At 33.4% G+C, this 27,816-nt stretch overlaps 2 protein-coding genes and 1 long non-coding RNA gene across 5 annotated transcripts; 2 read left to right on the forward strand and 1 right to left on the reverse strand.

Annotated features, from left to right (window-relative positions):
- The first annotated feature begins 1,263 nt into the window (after positions 1-1,263).
- Positions 1,264-5,347, forward strand: LOC115986293. Of its 2 annotated transcripts, none has more exons than XR_004090624.1 (2): positions 1,264-1,579; positions 3,800-5,347. It is a non-coding gene; the product is annotated as an uncharacterized LOC115986293 (long non-coding RNA). The 2 variants fall into 2 exon arrangements; XR_004090623.1 differs by having other exon boundaries at positions 5,151-5,347.
- Positions 2,048-3,859, reverse strand: LOC115986291. 2 transcript variants are annotated; one of them, XM_031109149.1, is made up of 3 exons: positions 3,778-3,859; positions 2,634-3,553; positions 2,048-2,395 (listed from the first exon to the last, which is right to left on the reverse strand). In XM_031109149.1, exon 2 carries the CDS (start codon positions 3,393-3,395, stop codon positions 2,673-2,675), a length of 723 nt encoding a protein of 240 aa, XP_030965009.1. In that variant the 5' UTR covers positions 3,396-3,553; positions 3,778-3,859; the 3' UTR covers positions 2,048-2,395; positions 2,634-2,672. The 2 variants fall into 2 exon arrangements, with proteins under 2 accessions (XP_030965009.1, XP_030965008.1); XM_031109148.1 differs by having other exon boundaries at positions 2,048-3,553.
- Positions 5,348-12,225: 6,878 nt separating the features above from the next.
- LOC115986292 (non-specific lipid-transfer protein 13-like) lies at positions 12,226-13,383 on the forward strand. Its single transcript, XM_031109150.1, has 2 exons — positions 12,226-12,652; positions 13,147-13,383. The coding sequence occupies exons 1-2, from the start codon at positions 12,297-12,299 to the stop codon at positions 13,187-13,189; spliced, it is 399 nt and encodes a 132-aa protein (XP_030965010.1). The 5' UTR covers positions 12,226-12,296; the 3' UTR covers positions 13,190-13,383.
- The last annotated feature ends 14,433 nt before the right edge of the window (positions 13,384-27,816 follow it).

Below are 27,816 nucleotides of genomic sequence, written 5' to 3' on the forward strand. Positions count from 1 at the left end.
ACATACTTTTAGGCAAAAATTTCCCGTGCATCGCACGGATTTTTGACTAGTATATCTAAAAGCTAAAGCGTAACATTTGTTGTTGCTCCGTTTCAATTGAGCCACATCAGTAGTTATATTATTATCCATTTTCTTTCCAATTTTTCATATATATTTTTTAACATTTAATCATTTAAGGTGAATTAGAAACTCTATTATTTAACAATCAAACTACTCTCTCTTATTTCTAACTATTCTTCTTATTATTAACTTCTCCACTTATTGTTACACTTTTAACAACATTTCTCCTTCCCTTTTACCTTTTCAATTCACCACTATTCTCTACCTTAATATTACTCTTTCTCTATCCCCTTATCTTCCTTTATTTTGGCTATTCTCATTCTCATCCTATTACTATGATTTTGTTATTTTCTCTCTCTCATTCTATGCATAGTTTTCCCACACACAAAATGTGAACTCTCTCTCAACTTTTTTTTTAAAAAAATTTTGGTGGATTTATTTTTATTTATTTTTCTTGCATTTCTACTTTAGATTGGTGAATTTTTATGTTCTATACTTTGGGTTGATGCAATTTAATTTTGTTTTTTTTTTTTTTTTTCCTTTGATGGTTAAATATATCCTATTGTATTGTGGGAGAGACCAATGTTGGGAAACTCTCAAAAGAGGATACTTGGAACCTCTTTGGGTTAATTAATTGTGGACTCACTACTTATTTTTTAAATTGAAAAAAAAAAAAAAAACTAAAAGTTTAGAATTGAATGATTGAATTGCATTGAATGTTCATTATGTCAAGAATATCACAATTGGTAGAAATTACATCGCTTTGGTCCTAATTACAATCTACATAAAAATTACAAAGTTTTGGTCCTAATACATTCTACCAAAGAAAATGATAAAACACTAATCTTGAAGACAAAAAAAAAAAAAAAAAAACACAAACTAGATTTAGGGGCTAGGTTACAGAGTGGGAAGTTATTAGGCATCTACTCTGCCCGAAAAAATCTAGTCTTCTAGGCCATGAATGACCATCTATATACCCACACAATCATTGACATATGATACTGTAAACTTTGAAATGTAGGGTCATTCTACCATACCCCCTCAAAAAATAGGAGGGTACGGTACCCACCTATATCTGAGCCGTTAATTTATTATCATTTTGATCTTGACCGTTGATGTAATTTTAAAGGTTTTTGGTTACCGGTTGAGCAGGTTTTATATATAAACAAAAAATTAAATAATTCATCACACTTTTCAGCCTTTTTCTCATTTCTCACGTTTGCTTCTCTACCTCTCTACTTCGTTTGCTCACTGCTCTGTTTGCCTCTCTAAACAAAACCCTCAAATCAGACGGTTGATACCACATCTGCGGCGCACCCACAACCTCAAATCGGAGGCGCTTCTTCTCATCCAATCCAACTTGTCAACGCCGCTCTCTAGCTTATTCTTCCAATCCATATTCAAATCAGCGGCGCACTCATATCCAATCCAACTCGGCAGCGCTTCATCTCTTCCCGGACGACTCGGCGGCGCTTCTTCTCTTCCATTCTAAATCGGCAGCGCCACCCACAATCTTCAGGTTCTCTCTTTACATGTGATTATTGCTGATATAGGTTTATATTATTTCTCTAAACTTTGTGGGTTTATGATATTATTGTTTTGTTTGAGTTTCGGTTCTTATATATTTGACAAATTAATCTTTACACCGAAGGGCTTGACAGTCCACCACTGATTGCCTGTTGCCGATGCTTTGGCAAAGAAATCTTGGGTTGGGCTAGAATTAGAACGTCAGGTTTGGGTTAAAGACTTACCTGAGGACATTATCCCCCTTGCTCTGTTTGATTAGTTTTCTTATGTTTTAATAAAAGCATCGTTCTGTCTCATAGACTGGTTTCTCAAAAAAAAGAAAAAAAAATCTCAAAAAAAAATCAGTAGAAACACTTACAAACTGCAAGACTATCTAATATGTATTAAGCCTCATCTTTAATTTTTAATTTTTTTATATTTTTATATTTTTTATATTTTTATTTTTTTATTTTAGCTCTCCTCACTACCTCCTTAAATGTATCATCCTCTCACAAGTCAATGTCCCCTCAAGATCTCCAATAATTCGAGCTATCCGAACCTCAAGGCCCCTTTGAACTTCCTGAAAGAGAGTTCTGACACTATCAGCAAAGCATTTCATGTCAAAGCTGGCAATCTTATTTATTTCTTCAGTGACCCCAACAAATCCAGAAGCAATCTTGGATTGAATTTCCACCCATTTCTGTCCTGTTGCAACTATGTGTCTCTGCAGCTGAAATGTTTCGTCTAGGAATTTTTGTAGTGCTTTAGTTTCTTCCTTTGGTCTTGCTGTACTAGAATGTCCACCACTCGCAGTTAGATTATGCTCATGCTGAAAAATATAAATAAGAAACCATATGTAAATGACTACATTTTTAAACTGCCAAAAGAGAGGCCAATGAGAATGTCATATAGTGTGTTAGGCCCTAATTGAAGCCAAACAGAAGCACCGATATTTAAAAGAGATGGTTGAAATTTTGCAACTATCAAAGTGTTGAGAACAGTGAATTGCCAAAAGTCAATTTTATTGTCATAGTTTTTTGAACTTTACTGAATTAATCCAAGCTTACCATGCGTTTGGAAAGGTCATCTGCCTTCTCTTGAATGGACTAGTACCTGCCAACTTGTTTATTCAGCAAAGACATCAATGCAAGGAAACTCTTGATACCAATTTGCCCATTATCATTGCTTTCTGTATCTTCAAGGCTTTCTTGCTTCCCTGTCAGTCTCTCAAGCATTAGAAGTTGCTGCTTCAGCCTTTTGATCTTATAAGAAACTTGAAGAGCATGAAGATCCATCCTCCAAGGAGAATTGTTTGTCTTATTCAAGGGTTGACTAGATGATGCCAGGTTTTCAGTAACATCAATATCCACTGGACTTGTTCTTCCCTCTTTTACAGGACCCTCATTGGCAATTTCCTTATCATCTTCTAACACTTTTTCAGGAGCATGGGCTATTAAACCTACATCCTTGGACTGGTTAAAGGATGAGTTTCCTTCTTCTTTCTCAGCATCTTCCTCTTGACACAAATCCTCCGAATTTGGAGTCCTTGTTTCTTGCTCTCTCTCATTCTGTTTTCTCTTATTGATAACTTCAGAGCCAATGGTCTCATGGGCTATTACTGGACTATGTACAGAACAATTTAAATTAGTATTTTGGCAATTTAGGGCCTTCAATTGTGATGCTAGTTGCTCTTTTAAGGAAGTTAATTCTTCTTCTCTCTCCAATAACAAGGCTTCCAATTTCATATTATCATGTCTGAGCTGCGACATATCCTCATTCATTCCCTCAATATGGGACTGTAGCCGCTTTGATTCTAGTTCCATGCTCATCAACTACCAACGAAATGTTTCTAATTTCTCATCTTTGATTCTCATTTGTTCTGCAAAAGCATCTAGTTCTAAGTGATGCCTTTGCTCAATTAAAGTTGCATACTTCTCAGCTTCTGACAGTACCCAACTTTCCAATTGCTTAACATCAGCTGTCATAGCTTAAAAAGCAAGAAAAGGGAAGGTATTAAGAAAATAAGAATCTATAATTTTATACATAATCAGGAATTAAAGCATTTTGACTGGATTTTATAAAGGAAAATAAAATCAAGAATATGTGTGTGCGTGCGCACATGTGTATTAGAGTTCGCTATTGATAATGTTGGTTAAAGCTAAGAGTTCATATATGTTAAATCCTAATGAAAATTGGGAAATTTGTTCTTACCCAATGCCTCATTTCCTTCCAGTGAGTAGCAGTCAAAGATTGGAGAAAGTTCTGGCTCCCTTTTGTCCTTTTTAGGTCCAATATGTCCATACTCAAGAACAAGATCAGTTGGCTGTGATCTTGTCTTTCCATTGTTTGATGATCCTGTTGCATGCTGATGCACCCCTCTTGCCCCTGTGTAAAAATCCAATTTTGAATTTACTTGGTTAGTCAACATACTTCTTAATGATGCCTCTCATGTCTAGACTCTGATACTGCCCTCCACCTTTCAGTTTCTATTTCAGCTTGCTTTCTCTTAGCCTTTGATAGTTTAACCTCCTTTAAAAGCAAGTGTTTCTCTGTTGTATCCAGCTTGTTCTTCCTAAGCATTGCTGACAGAATTTTTTCTTTTTGCTCCAAATCCTTATGCGTTTTTACCATCTCCATTGATAGTTTTTGAACCATCAAGTCTGCCTCCTCCTTTGGCTCTAATACTACTCCAAGTTCTTGTTTTGTAGCTTCAATTTTCCTAAGTTCGCAGCCCATTCCAACTTCAAGTTGCCGTTGGTTTGTCACAACTTCAATGAAGGCAGATTTGTGCTTCCATAGCTCAGAAGAATGCTCTTCTTGGGCTTCAAGCGTTGCAGTTTCTCTCAATTCTTTGATGACATTTTTAGCTTCTTTTAGCTTTTCTTCTAATTCACTCTTATTCTGCTTCTCACAACTTTCTCAGTGGCTCTTGCATCTTCATGTCTCAGTTTTTTCAACTCTTCCGTCTCTCTCCCAGCAGTTTCAAGTTTATAGAGAAGCTCACACTTTCCTTCCCTGGCTCCTTCTCTCTGGACCTTCCACACAAGCAAACCCAGTAGCTGGGCAGTTCCTTGCTGCAATTTAGTGAATTTTATTTTTAATTGAAAGGGAGATTGAATTTCGTGAGTTGCACTACCCTTGTTTATGTGAGTTGCCCTGCATGTTTTTAGATATCAATTTATGTTGTTTGATTGGTGAGGATGCTAAGATGCATATATATGAAAAGAGCAAAACTTAGATATAGTACCTTAGGTATCCTTTTTAAAATTAAAACACCTGTCCACAAGTTGCTGTAAGAAAGTGAAGTTCTGGTAATGCCAAGGATTATTTATTGAAGTTCTTAACTTGCGGCTAGCTAGTATATTACTTCATTTAGGTAGTAAGTGGAGACATAAATACATATTTGATTGTTCTAACTAGCATTCTGCATTTACTGTTTTTAAGGAGCTTTTAACAGCATTATGTGAAGGCCAATGTACGCGAAGAACATAAATATTTGTACATATCTGTCTGCTTCTTAGTGCCACCTTTTGACTATTTTTGTTAATATTTCTCATTTTGCCTTGGTTCTGACTTGTGCATAGGCAGACAGATTGGCAAAGTTTGCCACTTCAGGATTTATGAGGGATGCATTTCAAGCATCTTGAGACATAAAGTGATTTGCAGCTCAACCATTTCAAACGGTAGAAAGACGTGTTAGATTGAATAGGCAGTAGGACTTATGACGTTGAATACATTCAAATTATTTTGTACAGTTGCAAGTTATTTAAAAATTGCACAATATGCATTGTATTTAGTTAGTGAATTCTGTTTTTACTTTAGTGTACTATCTTTTGCAATATGCCATGTGATATTTGTAATGTGAGTTCACAATAATAAAACACTGTTTACTTCATTTTATTATCAAAACTAAGGTTTTTTTTTTTTTTTTTTTTTTTTTTTTTTTTTTTTTTTTATAAGTGGGGCATTTAAGCCATTTCATTTGAATTTATTGTGAGTTTTGGCTCTATGTTCACCACAGGTTGCCTCATCCTTTATAAAAAGAGTCCACCAACCTTCATTTGCCTGCACTTAAAGAAAATAGTGGGAACTAAGAACTATGTGTATAGATTTTTTTGCAATACGTTTTTGTGGAAGTGAATATTTGTGTATATGAGAATAATTTTCTGTGATGTGAAATGATATTGTTAGTTTAGTATTGGCTAGACATGTTGTTAAGCTGAGAAATATATCGGTGCAAATTTTACTTGGTGAATGAAAAAATCAATGCTTTCTTTCAATCCACACGCTACAGGTAGCAGCTATCCAGTGCAAAAATTTAGTAGTAACTAGTGCAGAGTGCAGAAATCCAGCAGTACCTAGTGCAGAGAAATCAGTACAGAGGGAAAAATAGCAATACCCCATTGCATGCAACAACAGGACCTGACACTGTGTATCAAGAAAAATATGGTAGTGCTTGAAGTATGGGCAAAAATAGTTCAAGTTTGAGATGATTGTAATAAATAAAGGCACAAACAGTTCAAATAATCAAAAGGCCAGTAGTGAATTTGGACCAGAAAAAGTGTCCAATATTAAAGAAGTTACACCTGTCTTTTTTTTTTTTTTGAAAAGCCCCTCACTTTCTCTGTCTTGCCTCAGCCTTAGGTTTTCTTTTTTTTTCTTTTTTTTTCTTTTGTTTTTTTGATTGGACTTCAGAGACTGGAGTCTTCGATTGGACTGCTAGGTTTACATTTTTGGACTAAACCTTTTTTTTTTACATGTGGGCTGTCCAGCTGGGTTACAATTTCTGAGGGGGCCCAAGCTTTTTGTAAGGGGGCCCAAGTCTTTTTTTTTTTTTTTTTTTGAAAATTAACCTACTTAAAATTTATTTTTTTACATGTGGGCTGGCTGGGTGGGTTACAATTTCAGAGGGGGCCCAAGTCTTTTTCTTTTTTTTTTTATTTTTTTTATTTTTTTTATTTTTATTTATTTATTTATTTTTTTTACATGTGGGTTGGTCGGTTGGTTTACAATTTCAGAGGGGGCCCAAGTGTTTTTTTTAAAAAAAAATTAACCTACTTAAAAAAAGAAATAAAAATTGGGCCAGAAGGGCCCGGGCCCCCACCTATGTCTATCCCTAGCCCTGCGAAACCAAAAAGGAAAACAAAAACAAAACAAGATTAATAACAATTCAGCAATACAAAAGCCAAACGGCAAAAACTCCAGATGGAAAACTAAAGAATATGGATGAGACGTATTGAGATTTTAGTGACGAGAAACGGTGGAGGCTTCGAACAAAAGGGCAGAGAAAGAGAGGAAAATCGATGGCTGTTATCACTGACATTGAAGGAATGAAGATTTGGGAAGAACTAGGGTTTTTATTGGGCATAGGCTCTTATGGGCTTTTCAGCTTATGGACCAAAAATTGAAAATTAAAAAAAAAAAAAAAATTTGCAAGTGTGAAGGATTCGAACTAGAGTTGCTCGGCAAAAAATATATCGACTTGCCACCACGCTGATTCGAACAAAGTACAGAGATGAACATTGACCTTTTAACAGCCAATTATATTCAAATTGCACATTCTAATATTTTATAGGAACAAATACCAAATGGCTTTAGAATGACGAGTTTGTATAAATTTTGCGAAACCCTGAGAGAGAGAGAGAGAGAGAGAGAGAGAGAGAGAGAGAGAGAGAGAGAGAGATAAGTGCTTTGTGGCACCGATAAGTCTTCAACAACGAAAACATTCCATTACTATTAGGGCTCTCTCAGACTTAGCTAGTGGAGGCTCTGCTGACTCAAATAAGGCTCACACTTATCATTTTGGTTGATATGCTAAACTCTCAATGACAAAATTATTTTGATAATTTTTTTTAAAAGGACTGGGTTGTTCGTTTTTGGTAAAATCGGTCAATTATGCTTAATTGTTTTTAGCTTTTCTATTGATAATTTTTGTTATTATGGAAATTTTTTGGGATGTTTATTTTGTTTTAGATGGGTCTAAATATAACAATAATTTTATGAAACAAAATTGCATAGACACTTTAGTTGGGGTGGTTATACTTGTGTCAGACACAGTCATTTGACACTTCTACACACGTGGATCTAATGAAAATGCCTAAAAAATATATAACCTGGTGCAGTAGCCTTGATTGATGACTATTTCATACTGGATCTGTAGTTTCAATTCAAATGTTTACTGAAAATTTAAAATTGTCAACAATCTTTGTATTGGATTTTTTGCATATCTTGCTAATTGTATAGTCACCCTATTTACAACCTTACACACCACAATAAACACACAACTGTGATTAAGTTGCAGATGTTGCATAAGAACAATTAGAGAGCACATAAGGTTATACATCTTCGGTTTTATAGTATATATTAATGATGCATAGAAAATCAGTAGGCTAAATGCTTCGGGTTTCAATGGGCTTGAGATTGCTTGGAAGGCCTGAAAAAAGAAGAAGCACTAGATCAAAGGTGACTGTGGTGAACTGGCCAAGAACCCTCCGATGCTTAAGTTAGTTTTCTCTCTTGAAATTAGGAATTCCAACTCTATAAGTGGTGAAAAACTTACTTTGATTTCATATGGCTGAGTCCTTTTATAGTGAGTTTTGGAGTGGTTACTTGTTTAGTAACTTCCTCAACGTGGATGGAAGTTAAAAGGTTCAAACTTAATTTCTACAACTACCATCAGAAGTTAAGAACTTAGTGGGAAGTTAGGAACTTAGTGGGAAGTTAGAGCGATGGATAATAATTTTGCTCCTACTTCAGAATAGTAGAACATGGTCTGAATCATAAGCTTTTGGATATAGATTTACTCTGAAAATTTCTAAGTTTTTGGCTGTCGTCCAGGTGACTCCATGCTGGACAACCTTCTTACACTTGGATGACCTTTCTAGTCTTGAACGACACTATGGACGAATTGGAGACAATCTAATTTTTGGTTCACCATCATATATAAATAATAAAAATATAAGCATCAAGAAAATGACCTCAACTATGAGGATGGAACCGTCAAATGTGAGAAAAAAGTAAGAAAACCACCAAATGTATGTCACATGTGATATTGGAACTACACAATGTGAGAATGGAACCGTTAAATGTGAGAAAAAAGTAAGGGAACCACCAAATGTGAGAAAAAAATTGTCACATGTGATGTTGGAACTACACAATGTGAGGATGGAATCATCACGTGTGAGAAAAAAGTAAGGAACCACCCAATGTGACAAAAGAACTGTCATATGTGATGTTGGAACCGCACAATGTGAGGATGGAACTATCAAATGTGAGAAAAAGAAAGTAAGGGAACCACCAAATGTGAGAAAAAATTGTCACATGTGATGTTGGAACTGCACAATGTGAAAATGGAATCGTCAAATGTGAGAAAAAAGTAAGGGAACCACCAAATGTGAGAAAAGAACTGTCATATGTGATGTTGAAATTGCACAATATGAGGATGGAACCGTCAAATGTGAGAAAAAAGTAAGGAAACCACCCAATGTAACAAAAGAACTATCATATGTGATGTTGGAACCGCACAATGTGAGGATGAAACCGTCAAATGTGAGAAAAAAAAAGTAAGGAAACCACTAAATGTGAGAAAAACTGTCACATGTGACGTTGGAACTGCACAATGTGAGAATGGAACCATCAAATGTGAGAAAAAGGTAAGGGAACCACCAAATGTGAGAAAAAAACTGTCACATGTGATGTTGAAGCTACACAATGTGAGAATGAAATCGTCAAATGTGAGAAAAAAGTATGAGAACCACCAAATGTGAGAAAAGAACTGTCACATGTGATGTTGGAATTGCACAATGTAAGGATGGAACCGTCAAGTGTGAGAAAAAAAGTAAAGAACCACTCAATGTGACAAAAGAACTGTCATATGTGATGTTGGAACCGCACAATGTGAGGATGGAACCATTAAATGTGAGAAAAAGAAAGTAAGGGAATCGCCAAATATGAGAAAAAACTGTCACATATGATGTTGGAACTGCACAATAAGAGAATGGAACCGTCAACTGTGAGAAAAAAGTAAGGAAACCACTAAATGTGAGAAAAGAACTGTCACATGTGATGTTGGAACTACACAATATTAGGATGTAATCGTCAAATGTGAGAAAAAAGTAAGGGAACCACCAATGTGATAAAAGAACTGTCACATGTGATGTTGGAACTGCACAATGTGAGGATAGAACCGTCAAATGTGAGAAAAAAAAAGTAAGGGAACCACCAAATGTGAGAAAAAACTGTCACATGTGATGTTGGAATTGCACAATGTGAGAATAGAACCGTCATATGTGAGAAAAAAGTAAGGGAACCACCAAATGTGAGAAAAGAACTGTCACATGTGATATTGGAACTGCACAATATGAGCATGAAACCGTCAAATGTGAGAAAAAAGTAACCTAATGTAACAGGTTACCTACTAGTGGGTACCGTACCCCCCTCTTTTTTGGGGGGTTACCGTAGAATTACTCTGAAATGTAATATGCAATTGTTAGTTTTCGTAAATCTAATATTAAATGTAAGCTTAGATCTATAGATCTATTTTTTACTCCATGCAAAAGATTTAAATTTCATAAAAGGAAATGAGATTAATAAGAAAGTTTAGATCCGCTTTTTTTATCAAAAAAACAGAATCATTTTTTTGAAAATAAATTCAGATCCAATTTTTGTTATGAAAAGAATGTCATTTTTATGGGAAAGATTTAGATTAATTTTTATAACATGAAAAAAAAAATGCTTTGATTAAAAATATTCAGATCTAATTTTTATTATGTGAAAAACAATGAGTTAATGAAAAATATTCAGATCTGGTTTTTATTATGTGAAAAACAATGAGTTTATGAAAAATATTTAGATCTGGTTTTATTATGAAAATGGAAACATTTTTGCAAAGGAAATCTCAGATTTGATTTTTAATCATGAATATATGACATCTTTATGAAAATATATTCAAATCTGATTTTTATTACGTACCTAATTGTAAATATTTTTGCAAAGGAAACTTCACATCTGATTTTTTTTATATGAAGGTAGAATGCCTTTTAAAAAGAATTTTTCAAATCTGATTTTTGATGTAGAAAAATAAATGAGTTTTGAAAAGGATTTCAGATCTAGGTTGGATGTGAAAAATATAATGTTTTTGGAAAGGAATCTCAGATCTGATTTGGATATGAATCTATGTGGATTTTGATCTGATTTTTGCTATAGAAAGTATAATGATTTTTACAAAGAAAATTTCTGATCTGAAAAATAAATCATATAAAACATAGATCTATGAAATCTAAACAAAGTAATAATCTTAGATCAAGAGTTAAATCTATGTTAATGCATGAGTGATGTTAAACTTATTTGGATAATCATCATGTGAGCAATTTAATTATGGTATTATGAACATACGATCATAGCTATTATAAAGATGTGAAAACAATCATGGTAACTATGAAAATAAGCATGGCAATGACAAAAACAAACATGCAAAATAAATTTAAAACTTACTATACCTGCATGAATCAGAGAAGACGAAAGGGATCTTCTTAGAAATTGGAGAGAAGGATCTCTCTAGTCTCTAAGAATTCGAAGGAAGCAACCCCTGGAACTGGGTCCTGGCTATCTAGTCTCTAGGCTAAATGTTTCAATTACTGGTCCTAGATTTACATGTATTCATTGAAACCAAAGCCATAATATCCTATCTGCATTGGATTCTCCCATATTGATACTCCGAAAGTTAGAGAGAGTTATCTATTAAATCTTTTGAATTAGTGTTAGGTTGTTTTCAACCATCTTTTTATTACAAATATAAGTGTAGGTAGAAAACTTTTTTACAATCTTTCTCATAATAGTAAAAATGTAATTTTTTAATATTTGTATTAATAAAAGTGGTGATATTAGAGGGTCTATGTGAAAATGATGTAATTCTAATCACAACTTGTTATATTTTATGAAATGATTGTGAAAATTTTTGTATCATAAACCTTTCTTGAAAAATTATGGTAAAAAATTAAAAGAAGAAAAACCTTACTTGAAGAATAATAATATTTTTTTTTATACATTTTTATTTTGGAGTGGAGAGATTTGAATAATCCTAAATGTCTGTATTGAAAACATCAAAATGTGTCAACTAGTTGAACTAACTCTCTTTTGTTACTTAAAATAATTAAGTTGACATTTTTTTTTGGCATGCATTGTGAAGGACCCAACAAATTAGGAAAAAACATTGTCTTGGTAACTTTTTTATTTTCTTAAAATCATTTTAATCTAGGCTCATGCCAACGGAGCAACTGAAAAGGTCAAGTTTAATATATATAAGATATTAAAGGCTTGAATTCTGAAGTATATATTTCTTTAGTCCTCATTTGTAATTTATTAAATCTGACTACTTCAAATTAGAGTGATGCTATAAATCCCATGAATAATTTTGGTGAATTCTGTAGACAATTCCGAAATATCACGTAACGGTACCATGCATAATGAAAAGCTTTTCATACTGTATATTAATTGTTACTCACGTAACCCTCCTACTTTTCAGGAGTACTGGGGCAAGTTTGAGCAATTCAGGGAGCATGAGAATTGCATGCATGCGTGGCTCTAACGAACTTGCTCTATTTGGTTCCATTGGCAACAAAATTTATTAAATTCTTATATAATACCACCTTTAATAAATATCAATAACATTACACATATTTACTAATTAAGCTTTTATATGTACACCCAAAAAAAAAAAAAAACCCTCAGCAATGACTCGTCCTATTGTGTTCTTAATATTCTTGCTTGTAGTTTCTAGGCTAAACATGTCTCACCAGTCAAAACTGGCTCAATACCCTGTTTGGGAGCCTGTGTTTGAGTATTTCCCTGACTGCTTGGCCTTCCTCGTTGGGTTCTACTACGTACCAACAAAGATATGTTGTCGACACGTAGAGAAGCTAAATAAATTAGCAAAGCACGGGCTTGGGCCTCAGACAATCTGCTTTTGCATTCAGGCTAGTGTAAAGGGAACACAACCTCGCTTGCTTGCCTCACGTATCAATGCTCTTCCTATCATGTGCCACACCCATCTTAGCTTCCCCATTTCTGATAGCATGGACTGCAACAAGTAAATTAATCTCTCTCTCTCTCTCTCTCTCTCTCTCTCTCAAGTACTCACACAAATGCAAATAGGTGGAGAAAAAAACGGATAAAATGAACTAAGGTCGCCTAAACTTTTATGTAATTGCAGACTTTAAGTTAAGTCCCCCCTTGACTTTTTATTTTTCACAAATTTAATTAGTACATACCGAAACTGTAGTAGAAGAGTAGATGGACCCCTTCGGTCCATTTCCGTCTATTTTAACATTTTTTGCACTGAATCATCTAATGTGCAGCAATAATTTGGAGAGTGGAGAGAAGGGATATATTTACTACAGTATCAAGGTTTATGAACTAAATTGGGGAAAAAAGAAAAGCTAAAGGAGTCTTGCTACAAAATCATAAAAGTTCAACGATTCTTAGCGTATTTTACCCAAAAATGAATAATAAAAAACTAAAATAGTAAAGACAAAGAGAGAAGGTGATCCCAATTGACTAATTGTTCTTCTTGCTTTGGTGCAGGGTTCATAAAAGGTTGGACTATAAGGAAGTTGTTCTTAATTGAGTGACTTTAGTGGAGTATTATACGTACAACAGCAATTAATAAAGCCTTAATCCCAATAATTTGGGGTTGGCCATAAATCTTAGTGGATTATTATATGTATTGTTTCATTAAAAAATACTTTATAAATATTAGTAGACTGATTACAAATAATTACAATAAGGATACTTTTTGATGAGTACAAAAATATACTTATATATGAAATTGTTTTTTCTTGGTGGTTCTTCATATATTATGTGCTTATTTACTCCATTAAGTTCTTTACAAGCCAAAAATGCCTTGTCGTTCAGTTATCATTTTTTTAATATTTCAAATAATTGAAAGGTCTAAGGTACAAACTTCTCATTCCTCATTGTAACTATGAATAATAATAATAATAATAATAATAATAATAATAATAATAATAATAATAATAATAAAAGAAAGCTAGTTCTCTCTAAAATTTGTAGTTTTAGTATCCAAGTCCTCCTAACTATGAAAAATATTTCATACAATCCTAGTTAATAATAGTTCTCTAATTCTCATTGGTCAAAGCGCGAAGGTAACCTATAACAGTTACAAAATGCAGACAACAATTACAAAATAGCATATAACACCTGAGGATACCGCAAAAATACCCAAATCAATAACATTTCATACTATTAAATAACATTGCCAATACAATGGCCAAGTTCAACACCATGTACACACACCACACCACTTATTTGCAATGCACGACACTCCCTAGCACCTCCTATCTTCACTCAAGTAATTGTTAGTGATAGTAGCATTTCCAGAACAAAGAGCAAGGATAAGAAGCTTAAGGATGATAATGATTGATTTCAGAACAGAGGGCTCAAGGTTGAAGAAGACTGAATTGAATTTGGGAGTTACCGTCGGTTTTCAAATAGGGAGGAAACGCACCGTTTCACTAAAGGTTGTTTAATAAAACACTCCGTTTCGTATGTGCTATTACTTAAGTATTGGTTTAGCAGAAACGGTGGTATGCTAGAAATGCAGTTGGTTTTGGTGTGAAGATCAGTTAGTTTAGTTTGTTTTTCTTTTCCTATTTTCACGGATTAGATCCGTATAATGTGGATTTATTTGTTATTCAGTTATAGACAGATTGTACTATAAATATATATCTCTGCACGCTTCAGTTTATCATTAAGCAAGAAATTCAGTTTTCTTAATCAAACAGTTTCTCTCTCTTTCACTTTCTTTCTCTCTCTCAATCTTTCTTCCTTCACAAACAGTTCTAATCTTTGATTTGTTCTTGCTTCAACACTAAGATTGTTTTTCACTGTCCTATAAGAAATTCTTCAGTAATTAATTCGTAAAGAAGAAAAGAAGAAGAAGAATAAAAGACACAAATCATAGATACTTGTGCCAATCATTTCATATACCATTAGAAAAGCCACTCGTGCAGCATATATGCTGGGATAAAGTCACTCATTCTGAGCGGTACTTGCTTGAAGGAGGCCATCTCTAATCTGTGAAGCAATCTTTCACAGCACCTGGTCCGTGTGTGATGAAAATAGAGTTGGACACTGGCAATGCGCCAATTTCTTTCATTGCTTCGAAATATGGAGTCACCAGAACCATGTCCATGACATCCTTTGACGTAGTTCCAGGTACATTCACAAACAAAGATTCAGCTGTACCTTAGCCCAACTACAATGCTTACCAAGCCCAGCCAGATATTTAGATTCAGCTGTTCATCACATGGAAAATTTCAATGACAGGTTGATTAGTATTCAGGGAAAAAGAAGCCAAACTTACTCAGAGGGAGACAGGAGAAACAATGTTCAATTCAAAATGAACACTTAACCGGCATTTATCTCAGTCATAACCCTCTTCACATGTTCAGTTTCCACGAGAAGCATTTGAACAACCTTAAACCCATAAGCTGACATGGGCTATGCATGTAAAATTGAAAGAAATTAAAAAGAAACAGATTTACCTTGTAACTTGACTAATGTTGAAAACTAACATCTCGAGTGTCTAAAACTCGAGTTCCAAGATAAAAATAAAAATTAAGCTGAAAAGCGAGTTTTGAATAAAAACGCCGCTATAGGTCTATAAAACGTCACTATAAGGGTTAAAAACGCCACTATAGGATTCCATATAAGAAAATTTTTTTCCAAGAAAACGCCGCTATAGGGATTTAAAACGTCACTGAAAGGCTTAAAAACGCCACTATAGGTGAAATTTTTTTTGCATGAAACTCGAGTCTTAAAGACTCGAGATCTATGCGGCCCTTTTCTAATATAGATCTCGAGTTTTAGAAACTCAAGATGCTACTTTCCTTTATTGTTTCTAACGTTGCCTAACTAACTATATACAATTTTTTTGCATTGCTGTTTTGAACATTACCTCCAGAGAAATGCCTTTTCAAGTTCCTCTTCCACAGATTTCGCGATCTCATTCTTTTGTTCAAAAACAGAATCCAGCACCAACTTCTGTCACTAGGCACCATTTGTCCTCATAATATTCACATCAGATGCCTTACCTCCATGGTTCTGTCCACATGAACATTATTGTTAAAATAATCACTTTTCCAAGTCCAAGAAAGCATATCATGTACATGGTAAATCATGATGCATTAAGCATATCATGAAGAACTTTAAAACATTAAACGATTATCCTATATAGCTGCTTCACTAAGAATAGACATTTCAATGGTTTTTGCATAAACTTTACAAAAATCAACGTCAAGTTAGAAAAGAAGTCCACACTTCTCAGCCTAAACTTCAAAGGTCCATATCAAGTTAGAAAAGCCCAGACTTCTCAGAATTTATTTATTTTCCTAACAAATACGGACCCATGGGACATTAATTAATAGTAAAGGACATGACTCTTTTAATTTCATTATTAAGACTAACACGGTGACTTTCAACTTCAAGGTCCAGTTACACATCCATACCATCAAAGACTTAGGATTGGATCTATGCTCTGGTGCTGCTGAGTTTGAAGAAAGCATTAGCAACTTTGTCTGACAAGGCCCTGTATTGAATAGAAGTAACAACAGTAACAAAAACATTATCCCAAAAAAAAAAACATACACACACATATATATATATTGTCATTTGCTACTTTTAACTCAAAAGAAATTTCCAGATCAATTCTCCCTCATGATTTGACAACAATTAAGCAAAACACATCCCCAGGCAAAATTTCTTGCAAATCTTGTTGGTGTGGGTGTGTGTTCCAAACACTTTTATTCTTATTTATTTTCTAACCATTGAAAATTTATGAATAAAATAGCCGTTGGGCAATTATGAGAAAAATAACCGTTAGGTAATAATTGATAATATAGCCGTTGGGCCTTTAAGGGTTATTAGTAACTAATAACTATAGACTATTATCTTCATAAGTAGCCCATATAATACTCATCATAACACATTTTCTAAAGGTTTTCTTTTTACTACTCTATATTTTAGATGTACACAACTCTACTATCTCTCTCTCCCACATATTTTTCTACAAGAATTTTTGTTTTGCTTTTTAAGGAAAGACAATAGAAGGTTGTTCTTAAACCTTTTGTGAGTGGAAGTGTGTACATCACAAAGGTCAACGCTATAGTCTAATCTTGAAGGTTGTTTGGCCAAGAGAACCAATCGTACCAAGTTTTACTTTGGGTGGCACGAATCAATCTTTAAGGACAATGCTCTTTGCGTGATTCTATAGCACTGTGAAATTGGTCCTAAATTTACTTAAATTTATATTATTATTGCTTATTTACATTTTTGCCAATTATTTGGGATATTGTTTGTTGTATCAAACTTGTTTATTCATTATAATTTTTCCAACAAATCTGTATGATACTAATTCTTGCCAAGTGATGACATTTATACTGAGACAAATTGATTGTTTTACTCTCTCCGATTGCTACAAAACAGAAAAATTATTGTAAAATGCAAATTTAAACTATTACCTTTGTCTTCCCATATAATTTCAAAGTATATGATTCTTTTTTTCACACTATTACATATTTGGAGAAAAAAAAAACCCAATAGAACTCAATGATACAAGCATGTTCCAGCTAAATTCCTAAAAAGAAAAAGAAATGAGAAATTAAGGCAAAAAAAAAAAATCAACAAACCTTTTGTCCTTGTTTCACATCAAACAGTGGCATCCGGGCTCAAGCACATCATCAAACTTCCCAAGAGCTCTTCTTTATTGTCAGTTTAACAGAATTTGGAATAAGAAAAGTATTTTTTTTTTTTTTTTTTTTGTTGTTGTTGAATTTTCAGACTTGAAAAACCCTAATAAAAAGTGCCTAAAACAACTAGTTGGCTAATCAGAGGTGACTTACAATTTGTGGAAACTGGAAACCAAAGCAGCAAAACTCACTAGGAACACATTTTCAATTCATTAACTTTCTAAGCTGTCCCCATAGCTAATATGTACTTTAGAATCTTATTGATAGACGCCTGTCGATATATAAAAATGCAATGAGGTATGGACTCTTTTCAAGTCTACTTCTTATATTTTACCCAAGTTTCATTCAAGAATAATTATACACAAACAATCATCAAATCCTAGACTGTAAATTGTTGCTAAAACCCCTAGGTGAAAAGACTCCTGATAATAACAAAAATATCTTAAAAGAGAGAGAATAGGAATTGTACTTTTTTAGACCCCTTAAAACACAAGTTGTTTAACCTAGTTATTTAGCCAAGTGATTACTTAGATAAATTATTCAGATATAGGTTAACACAAGAAAAACATATCATGTAAATAATGCATAAATATAAATAACACACGATATGATAACCTAGGAAAACCAAACTGGTAAAAAACCTGGGGAGGATTTAACCTAGCTATACTTAAGGTAAAACAAATCCACTATGAAAGAATTGAAGTTTGTACAATAAGACTTAAACCACTAACATCCTATTGCTACCTCGTGTAGAAAACTTACTACCAAGACCATGTGACAGCTCTAAGTCCACGAACTACTTCTTTCCTTGAACCACTGCAACCACAAGTACTCCCACTTGTGACTTTGAGACTCCACTCCAAGGTTTCAGATCTTCTTCAAGTTCTTTATTCAGTAACTGAAACGATCACCAAGTTCTTGACATTAATCTTGATCTTGATAACCCTGAGTGTGTATGAAGATAAACACCTCTAGATCTCACAAGAGATTTGTTAGGACATATGTGATTCACTTGTTAGGAACATATGTCACTATTTTATGTAATTAGCTAATCCTTTGACAAAATGCAATTTACTTGTATTTGGGTAGATCTAGGATGTGTTTAATATTTCAAGAAACTATTTTTCAAGATCAAGTGTTAAAACCATGCAAGTATGTCCAAAAAATAAACTGAAGAAGTGTTGTTTATTAGAGCTCAACAGCCAGCTATCTATTGAGACCTGTAGAGTTGTTGAAGTTCGTGGCTCGACAGATAAGGTATCTGTCGAGGTTTATGAAAAACAAATTTTCAGTTCTGTTTTAACTCCAATCCGTGATTATGTGTTTGGGTTTTCTTTTCTCACAAACCTAGACATATAAAAGGATTATTTTAAGGGCCGTCAAAGTGTTCACAAGTTGCACAAGTGTTGAGCAAAGTTTGTTCAAGCAAATTGTGACCGGAGACAAAATTTGCCCTAGTTCATCATTCTTATGAAGAAGTTGTTGTGTTTGTGCACTGTAGGGTTTTGTGACCAAGCATCTTCTTGATCTTCATTGTGGATGAACTGAAGAACTTTGCAGCTAACAACCTTCTCTAGTTGGTGATTGAAGTCGCGTACTAAGATTTGCGCAATTGGTTAGTCACGTACTGGGAGCTGTGCATCAAAAGGAGAAATTATCACTATAGAACAAGTCCAATTGAGTATTAGGATAAGGATTCAACTGTAGGTTAGTGTAAGGTATTGAGATTCCTTTATTTGTAACCACTTGTTGTGATAATAGAGGAATTTCAAGAGTGGTGACCTTAAAATCACCCGGTGGGATTTTTGCCGTGTTGGTTTTTCCCATTTGTAAACAAATTACCGTGTTAATTTATTTTCCGCTACACTTAGTTTAATTAGTGATTTGTTTGTGCTACCACGTGTTTGCATGTTAATTTGATTAATTAATAAACTTGGCTAATTAATCAATTAATTTATCATAAAAGGTCAATCTGTTTTTGGCCTATCATGATTCAACACACAGCACATCAAAGACATCTAAAACATAGCTGGGGTTTTTCCTTTTATACTTAGAGTAAAACATAAAACCCTACACGTCACATGGGCTTGGGCTTAATTGGAAATTCTACCAAAAAAAAAAAAAAAAAATCTGCGCGAGATTCAATCGATTGAGTCTAATTTTTGATCAATCAAGCCTTGCAGATTTGGTCCAATAAATTTTGCAATCACTTGATTCCAATTTTACAAATAAACACACTTTGAGCAGCCTAAATCTAGACTCTAAGTTTTGATCATGGTTTGTCAATACATTACAAATTGAAGTTCTAATACATTTAATTCTTAAAGTCTTAGAACCTAACAGGAATATTAAGGATCAAGAACGGACCAGCATAAGGAAGATGAATAGCAACATAAAATATTTATAGAAGAAAAAATAATTATTCAAGCATCTAGGAACATCATATAACAACGATGTAACAATATTTTCTGCTAATTTGTTAAACAAAATATTTACAAACAATGAAATGAAATTGCAAAAAAAAAAAAAAAAACCATCTTCTTTTATAGCTCAAACAGTTCTTCATCATATTTTCCAAACTATCTTGTTGTTTTCCAAATAAACTAAAACCTGAGAAAATACAAAATATGACATATTATAATATGATTTTCCCTCAAATCAATTCAACAACATACACCATTCATTAAATGCATTTAGTGTTGTAAATAAAAAAAATAAAAAAATATACTTGTATCAAGGAACATATATAAATTAGTCAATAATAGGACAATGTGATTACAAACCTCTAGTAGGAGATCTATAACATGTTTGATTCAGACTCCTCCTATTGAGTAGTTGTCAAATTATAAACTTTCAATCATGAAAGATTAAGCAAGACTTGAAAATACATTTTTATAGATAATTTTTTTTTTTTTTTAATGATTCTTCATTGATTCATTTTTTCAGTTATAAGTATTGATCTAAATTAAAATAGATGAACATGTAAAGTCAAATTATATATAAAGTTAAAACTGTTTAAAGTGAATATGTATAGAGAATATTTTTGTTTTAATTTCTTATTAATTTAATATTTAGTTATAGCATCAAAATTAGAGTACGTGAATATGTAAAGTTAAAACCTCCTAACATGAATTTGTAAAGCCAATATATTTATATATTTAATATTGTCAAAAAATTATAGATTAAAAATAAATAAAAAATAATTATGATATAGCTATAAGGATGTGGTAGGTGAGATGTAGTAACCGTAAATATTATGTTTCAGTTTTTAGATATATATAAATATAGATTGTTGTTATTCAAAAGTACTAAAGCATCACAGTCGTAACCAAGAAAATCCCACAAAACATTAAGGCCAACAAATTAATACCTAAAAGAAATGGCAAGAAATTGCAATAGTGTAAAGAAATTTCTTCTCACACTAGAGCATAAAGTAGGGTCATTAAGTGAAGTCTAACCTAAAGAAAGCATTAAAATGTGGTGGTTATATAGTATTAGCCTATGCACTCTCCTATATGGCTATACATTAAACATATGAGCTTTTTTTAAAAGGAAGCATAGAACCTTATGCACCCAGTAATACTAGTAATAAGCCTCACAACAACACAAGCTCAAACCATTCCTAACTAGCATAAAGGAAATTAAAAATGAAAAATCTTCTTAACAATATAAAGACAGTTTTAAAGAACCAAAATGAAAAAGAAAAAAAGAAAAAGATTATTTTCAAATTTATTAGTATATATGAACATACCTAGAATTAGAATTTGCATCCACCAAATTATTATTCAATGAGTTTGCCAACGAGTATTCTTCTTGGATCTTCATATCTTGTAATGTCTTTTTCCATAAACAATATTCACTAGCCATTTTTGGTTTCCCACTTGAGAACACAAGATAACTCAAACCTAATCCAAAAATGAATCCACAACCGTACCCCAACAATACAACTTTCCAATGAAATCCATTTGCAAATTTGAAATCATCTTCTTGAGTGATTGAAGACGGTGGTGGTGGTTGTTCCTCATCATTGCCACAAGATTTTGTCATTGGAAATCCACATAACCCCAAGTTCCCAGTGTAAGAATCATTCATAAAGGTATTGAATTGTTTACCTTGAGGTATCTGTCCATAAAGATAGTTTTTTGATAGGTTTAAAATTTCTAGTGATGTGAGATCTGCCAATTGAATAGGAATTTAACCTATGAGCTTGTTTGAAGAGAGATCTAACCATTCAAGATTGGTTAAATTTCCCAACGATGGAGGCATACGACCTATAAGATTATTGTGTGAAAAATTAGGCCCTTTCAATGATTGAAGCTTTCCAATTGCCTTTGGAATTTCTCCTTTGAAATTATTGTTGGAGAAATCAATGGTTGTGAATAGACTTTGGATTTTCACCATTTCAATAAAAAAACCCTTTCATCACCACCATCATAGAATCTTGATAATACTCATTACCTATATATTTCAATTTACCTTTGTTCACAATTGCTTTCATCATGGCTTTTAAATATTTGAAAAAGTTATTTGGCAAAATCCCATGGAACTCATTGTGAGAGAGGTCTATGATTTGCCAATTAGGGAACATGAATTTGGTCTTGGGATTTCCTATGGCACCATGAAAGCTATTTGATAGCAAGATAAGAACTCGCAACTCTGGAAGAGTTCCCAGCCAACTAGGGAAGGTACTATTAATCTTGTTGTTACCAAAGCACTTCGACAATGGACCAATGGTTGTGGCAATGACCCTTCCAATTGGTTGCCATTGAATTTAATACTTTTCAAGTAATAGCCCTTTGCAAATGTTTTAGGGATAGTGAAATGAAGATTGTTGCTTTGCAAATCCAAATCTTTGAGATGGTCACCTAATTTTTCCAAACAAACAGGAATCATGTTATTCAAGTGATTAAATGACAAATCAAGGTATTGGAGGGAACTGAGATTGCAAATTAAGGAAGGGATCTCTCTAGTTAAATTATTCCTTGAGACTGAAAAGAAAGAAGTATACAATAAAGGCATTGAAAGTGGTCCTTGAATCATGTTAGAACGAAGATCAAGAATTTCCATATACTTCCATGGAAGATGACCTATACTTGTCAAGGAGTTGTATGAAAGATTCAAGTTACTCAACAAATCCTTTCTCACCTCCAAAAACCACTTTGGAATAACTCCTTTAATTTGGTTCTTTACTACAAGAAAAAATACTTAATACAAAAAAATAAGTCGTTGCAATAACAACAAATGTCATTGTAATAGGTGTTATTGCAATGACAAAAAAGTCGATGCAAGCTGTTGTAATAAACTCTGAGGCAATAGGTTTATGCAACACAAGATTTTCATAGCAATAAGTTCCACACATTGCAATGATCTATTTTGAAAATCTTATTGCAATAGGTGTTATTGCAATAACAAAAAAGTCGATGCAAGCCGTTGTAATAAATTCCGAGGCAATAGGCTTATGCAACACTAGATTTTCATTGCACTAAGTTCCACATATTGCAATGATTTATTTTGAAAATCTCGTTGCAATAGGTGTTATTGCAATGACAAAAAAGTCGATGCGAGCCGTTGTAATAAACTTTGAGGCAATAGGTTAAAAAACTCTTAGTGCAATAGGTTGATTTTTTTATGAAATAAAATTTTAAAATAAATAAATCATATCCAACATTTCTTCCTAATCTCACACAAATCACTTCTTTGGACCTCTCATATATTAAATTTCATGGTTAGTTTCTATGGTACCTCCAAAACTTTGAATTTCTTACTTACTTAGATCTCTCATAAGACAATTTCATAGGGCAGCTTCCGAAAGTTTCAACAAACTTGACCCAAATTTTCTCTTCAAATAATTCTTATAATAGTCAACTAGTCAACAAGATTCCTTCCAATCTAGAATTTCTCATCTTATCTAAGAACTTATTGAATGGGACAATACCATCTTAGGTGTATACAATACCATCTTTGTGTTACTTATATCTTGGTTATAACCAATTCACTGGGCATATTGGTGATTTTCAACATAACTCATTGGTTGCTCTTTGGTTGAATAATAACAACCTACGTGATCCCTTTCCATTGTTAATCTCTAAATTGGTGACCCTTCATTATCTAGGGTTATTGCAATAAGGTCCACACATTGCAATGATCTATTTTGAAAATCTTGTTGCAATAGGTGTTATTGCAATGACAAAAAAGTCGATGCAAGCCGTTGTAATAAACTCTGAGACAATAGGCTTATACAACACTAGATTTTCATTGCAATAAGTTTCACATATTGCAGTGATTTATTTTGAAAATCTCATTGCAATAGGTGTTATTGCAATGACAAAAAAGTCGATGCAAGCCGTTGTAATAAACTCCGAGGCAATAGGTTGAAAAAATTTCATTGCAATAGGTTGATTTTTTTATCAAAAAAAATTTAAAAATAAATAAATCATTCAGATCTTGCCTCTGCCTTGCTCCATTTCAAAAACTCTTTTTCTATTAGCTATTATAATTTTTATTGTGATCTGTACTCAAATCCTCCGAAAAATTCGTGGAAAATGGGTACAGATTGTTGTAGGTGGGATGGGGTCATTTGTGATCGGATGACAGGTCATGTCATTGTTGTCGACCTCAGTTGCAGTCACCTTTGGAGGTCCCATCCATCCCAATAGCACCATTTTCTCTCTTTGCCATCCCCAGCAGCTCAACCTTGCTCTCAACAATTTCAATGACTCCATAATTTCATCTAAGTTTGGTGGCTTTGCAACATGACGCATCTTAACCTCACTAACTCCTCCATTGCTGGTAATTTCCCATCCGAAATCTCTCACTGGTTTCACTTGATCTCTCTTCGAATTTTGGCATAATAATGAAAACGCCTAGTTTGGTAAGGCTTGTTCAAAACCTAACCCATCTAACTGAACTTTTTTTGGATTATGTTAACATGTCTTTTGTTTCACCTAATTTTTTCATGAATTTGCCTTCCTCTTTGACATCTCTTTGTCTTATGGATTGTGGATTGAAAGAGAGATTCCCAGATAATATATTCCACCTCCCAAACCTCCAGCTGCTCTATCTAAGTGCCAACTACAATCTCACCGGTTCCCTTCCAACGTATAACTGGAGTACTCCTCTTAAGTCCTTGCATCTCTCTAGAACTGAATTCCCAATCGACTTACCTAATTTAATCAGCAATCTCAAGTTCTTAAAAGAATTGTATCTTTGTGAATGCAATTTCATAGGATCATATCCAACATTTCTTCCTAATCTCACACAAATCACTTCTTTGGACCTCTCATATAATAACTTTGGTGGTTATTTTCCATGGTCCCTCCTAAACTTTGTAGTTCTTACTTACTTAGATCTCTCATACAACAATTTCATAGGGCAGCTTCTGAAAGTTACGACAAACTTGACCCAAATTTTATCTTCAAATAATTCTTCTAATAGTCAACTAGTCAACAAGATTCCTTCCAATCTAGAATATCTCATCTTATCTAAGAACTTATTGAATGGGACAATACCATCTTGGGTGTATACAATACCATCTTTGTGTTAGTTATATCTTGGTTTTAACCAATTCACTGGGCATATTTGTGATTTCCACCATAACTCATTGGTTGCTCTTTGGTTGAATTATACCAACCTATGTGGTCCCCTTCCATTGTCAATCTCTAAATTGGTGACCCTTCGTTATCTAGGGTTATTGCAATTAGTTCCACACATTGCAATGATTTATTTTGAAAATCTCATTGCAATAGGTGTTATTGCAATAACAAAAAAGCCAATGCAAGCCGTTGTAATAAACTCCAAGTCAATATGTTGAAAAAATCACATTGCAATAGGTTGATTTTTTTTATCAAAAAAATTTAAAAATAAATAAATCATTTTCTTAAATAATAATTTTTTCATTAACCTGTTTTGCAATTCAAAAACCATATTTAGGAACTATACTAACAATATAGTTCGATGTGAAATAAAAGATTACCTATTGCAACAACATATCTCAATGTATAATAAGAGTTACCTATTACAACAACACATTTTGATGTAACATATTAATTATTCCTACAATCTCATATTGATGTAATAAATTTAAGTTACTATTACAACAAAAAACAACCTAGAGATGCAATAATATATATATTACCTCCATTATTTTATTTTATTTTTTTGGTAATAATACTTGTTGTATTATGTCTTTTTTCTTGTAGTGCTTGGAAATGTATAATCTTTCTAGATAAATTACGGTTCGTAAGAAATGTGGGATTTCAATTAAGTTGGAAGACTGTAAAAATAACACATGAAGTTTGGGCAGGATATTGGTGGCAAAGGTGAAGGAGCTTAGTGATAGATAAGGGTTATTTGACATATCAAGAGATTCAAGACTTGGGCTTTGAGAATATTTTTGACTCCACAATGCCACTTAAATTATTGAAGGAGACACTTAGATCAAGAAGGTTCACCAATTTAGGGATTGACAATGGAAGAGGATCATGTAGGTTGTTATTATTCAACCAAAGAATAAGCAATGAGTTATGCTAGAATTTACCAATATGCACAGTGATTTGGTTATAATCATAAGTTACACAAAAATGGTATTGTATACACCCAAGATGGTATTGCCCATTTAATAAGTTACCAGATAAGATGAGAAATTCTAGTTTAGAAGAAGTCTTATTGACTAGTTGACTATTAGAAGAATTATTTGAAGAGGAAATTTTGTCTGAAAGCTGCCCTATGAAGTTGTTGTATGAGAGATCTAAGTAAAAACATTCTTCAAAGTTTTAGAAGGGACCCTGGAAACTGACCACCAATGTTACTATATGAGAGGTCCAAATAAGTGAGTTGTGTGAGGTTTGGAAGAAGTATTGGAGATGACCCTATAAAATTGCAATTACCAAGGAACTGTTCTTTCAAGGACTTGAGATTGCTAATTAAATTTGGTAAGTTAACCAGGATTTCATGACCTAGCCTTTTATCACACGTCACCCCATCCCACCTATTGGGTTACAAATAATATTGTCACAAATATTAGCAATCCAAAATAACAATCACACATAAGAATACAAAATTTACGTGGAAAACCCTTTCTCTTGAATGGAAAAAACCACGGGACAAACTCCAAATAATTTCACTATTATCAAATCAATTACAATAATATTGTGTATGTCTCACAGTTAAAGAAAAATCTCTCTTATTTTTCTTTGCTCTCTCACACACACTAATTATCTCTTTCAAAGGCAACAACACTTTGTTCTCTCCTCCTTGGCTATCTTCTTGAAGGCGGCAACCCTTTACTCTCTTCTCCTTGGCTATATTCTTGAAGGAGGCAATATTTTACTCTCTCCTTCCTCTTGCATTCCTCCCAAGTGAAAATCTCTTTTCTCTCTCTTGGTTTCACACTCTATTTTCCCTCTCCCCATAGAGAGGACCCTTGGGTCAAAACCAAAGCCATCAAATTCTTTGTAGAATTGTCTATTTATAAGACTCTTTTGCTATTATGATTTGGACTAGAAATACATTAACTCTTTAACAAGGAATCTATCCCCTTTTGAATTAGGAATACATAACCTCTTTAACAAGGAATAGACTTCCTTCCACACTAAGGAATAGTCTTTCCTTCTATAACAAGGAAACCCAAATTAATTTTTCTTTCTTCAAATAGAAAATCTAATTGACTTTTCAAGTCACAATTGGAATTTGAGGCAGTTTCCCAACAATCTCTACCTTGACTCAAATTCTATCAATTGTCCTCGACTATCTTCTTTCCTCTTGGGATAGCTCTTACCTTAATCAAATAGTCCATTTTTCCTCTTGGAATAGCTCCACCTTAATCAAAGCAATCCCTTTTCTTCCATCTTAATTCACACAAAGAGTCCTCCACTAAATCAACCAAGCTTTGATACCACTGTTGGTCTTTTCTTTTATAGCATTGTGCGCAATCGATCTTAATAGAGTTAATCGAATAACTCTCAATACCTGTCTATCAAGAAAGTTTCATTCTTCATCCTTCATAGTATCAGGTTTCTACCCTAATAGAGGTAGATGCAAATTCTTCCCATAGAGATAATCTTCAATCTGCATCCTCTAATATCTAAAGTCTGTTCCATCAAACTTTCAATTCCTGAAGCCTTGCCTTCTTCTCTGGCCATCGCTTCTACTTTAACCTTAGCTCTGATACCACTTGTTGGGTTCCAAATAATATTATCACAAATATTATCAATCCAAATAAGAATCACACATAAGAATACAAAATTTACGTGGAAAACCCTTTCTCTTGAAGGGAGAAAACTACGAGACAAACTCCGAATAATTTTACTATTATCAAATCAATTACAATAATTCTTGTGCATGTCTCACGGCTAAAGAAAAATCTCTCTTATTTTTCTTTACTCACACACACACACACTAATTATCTCTTTCAAAGGCAGCAACACTTTATACTCTCTTCCTTGGCTATCTTCTCGAAGGCGGCAACCATTTGCTCTCTCCTCCTTGG

The sequence above is a fragment of the Quercus lobata genome, chromosome 4 (genome assembly GCF_001633185.2).
Source record: "Quercus lobata isolate SW786 chromosome 4, ValleyOak3.0 Primary Assembly, whole genome shotgun sequence".
In the NCBI taxonomy this organism is placed as follows: Eukaryota; Viridiplantae; Streptophyta; class Magnoliopsida; order Fagales; family Fagaceae; genus Quercus; species Quercus lobata.

Coding starts and splice junctions, on each gene's coding strand:
- LOC115986291 (XM_031109149.1), bottom strand. CDS start 3,395: ATGAGCATGGAACTAGAATCAAAGCGGCTACAGTCCCATATTGAGGGA.
- LOC115986292 (XM_031109150.1), top strand. CDS start 12,297: ATGACTCGTCCTATTGTGTTCTTAATATTCTTGCTTGTAGTTTCTAGG. Junction 12,653..13,146: donor GATAGCATGGACTGCAACAA/GTAAATTAATCT, acceptor GCTTTGGTGCAG/GGTTCATAAAAGGTTGGACT.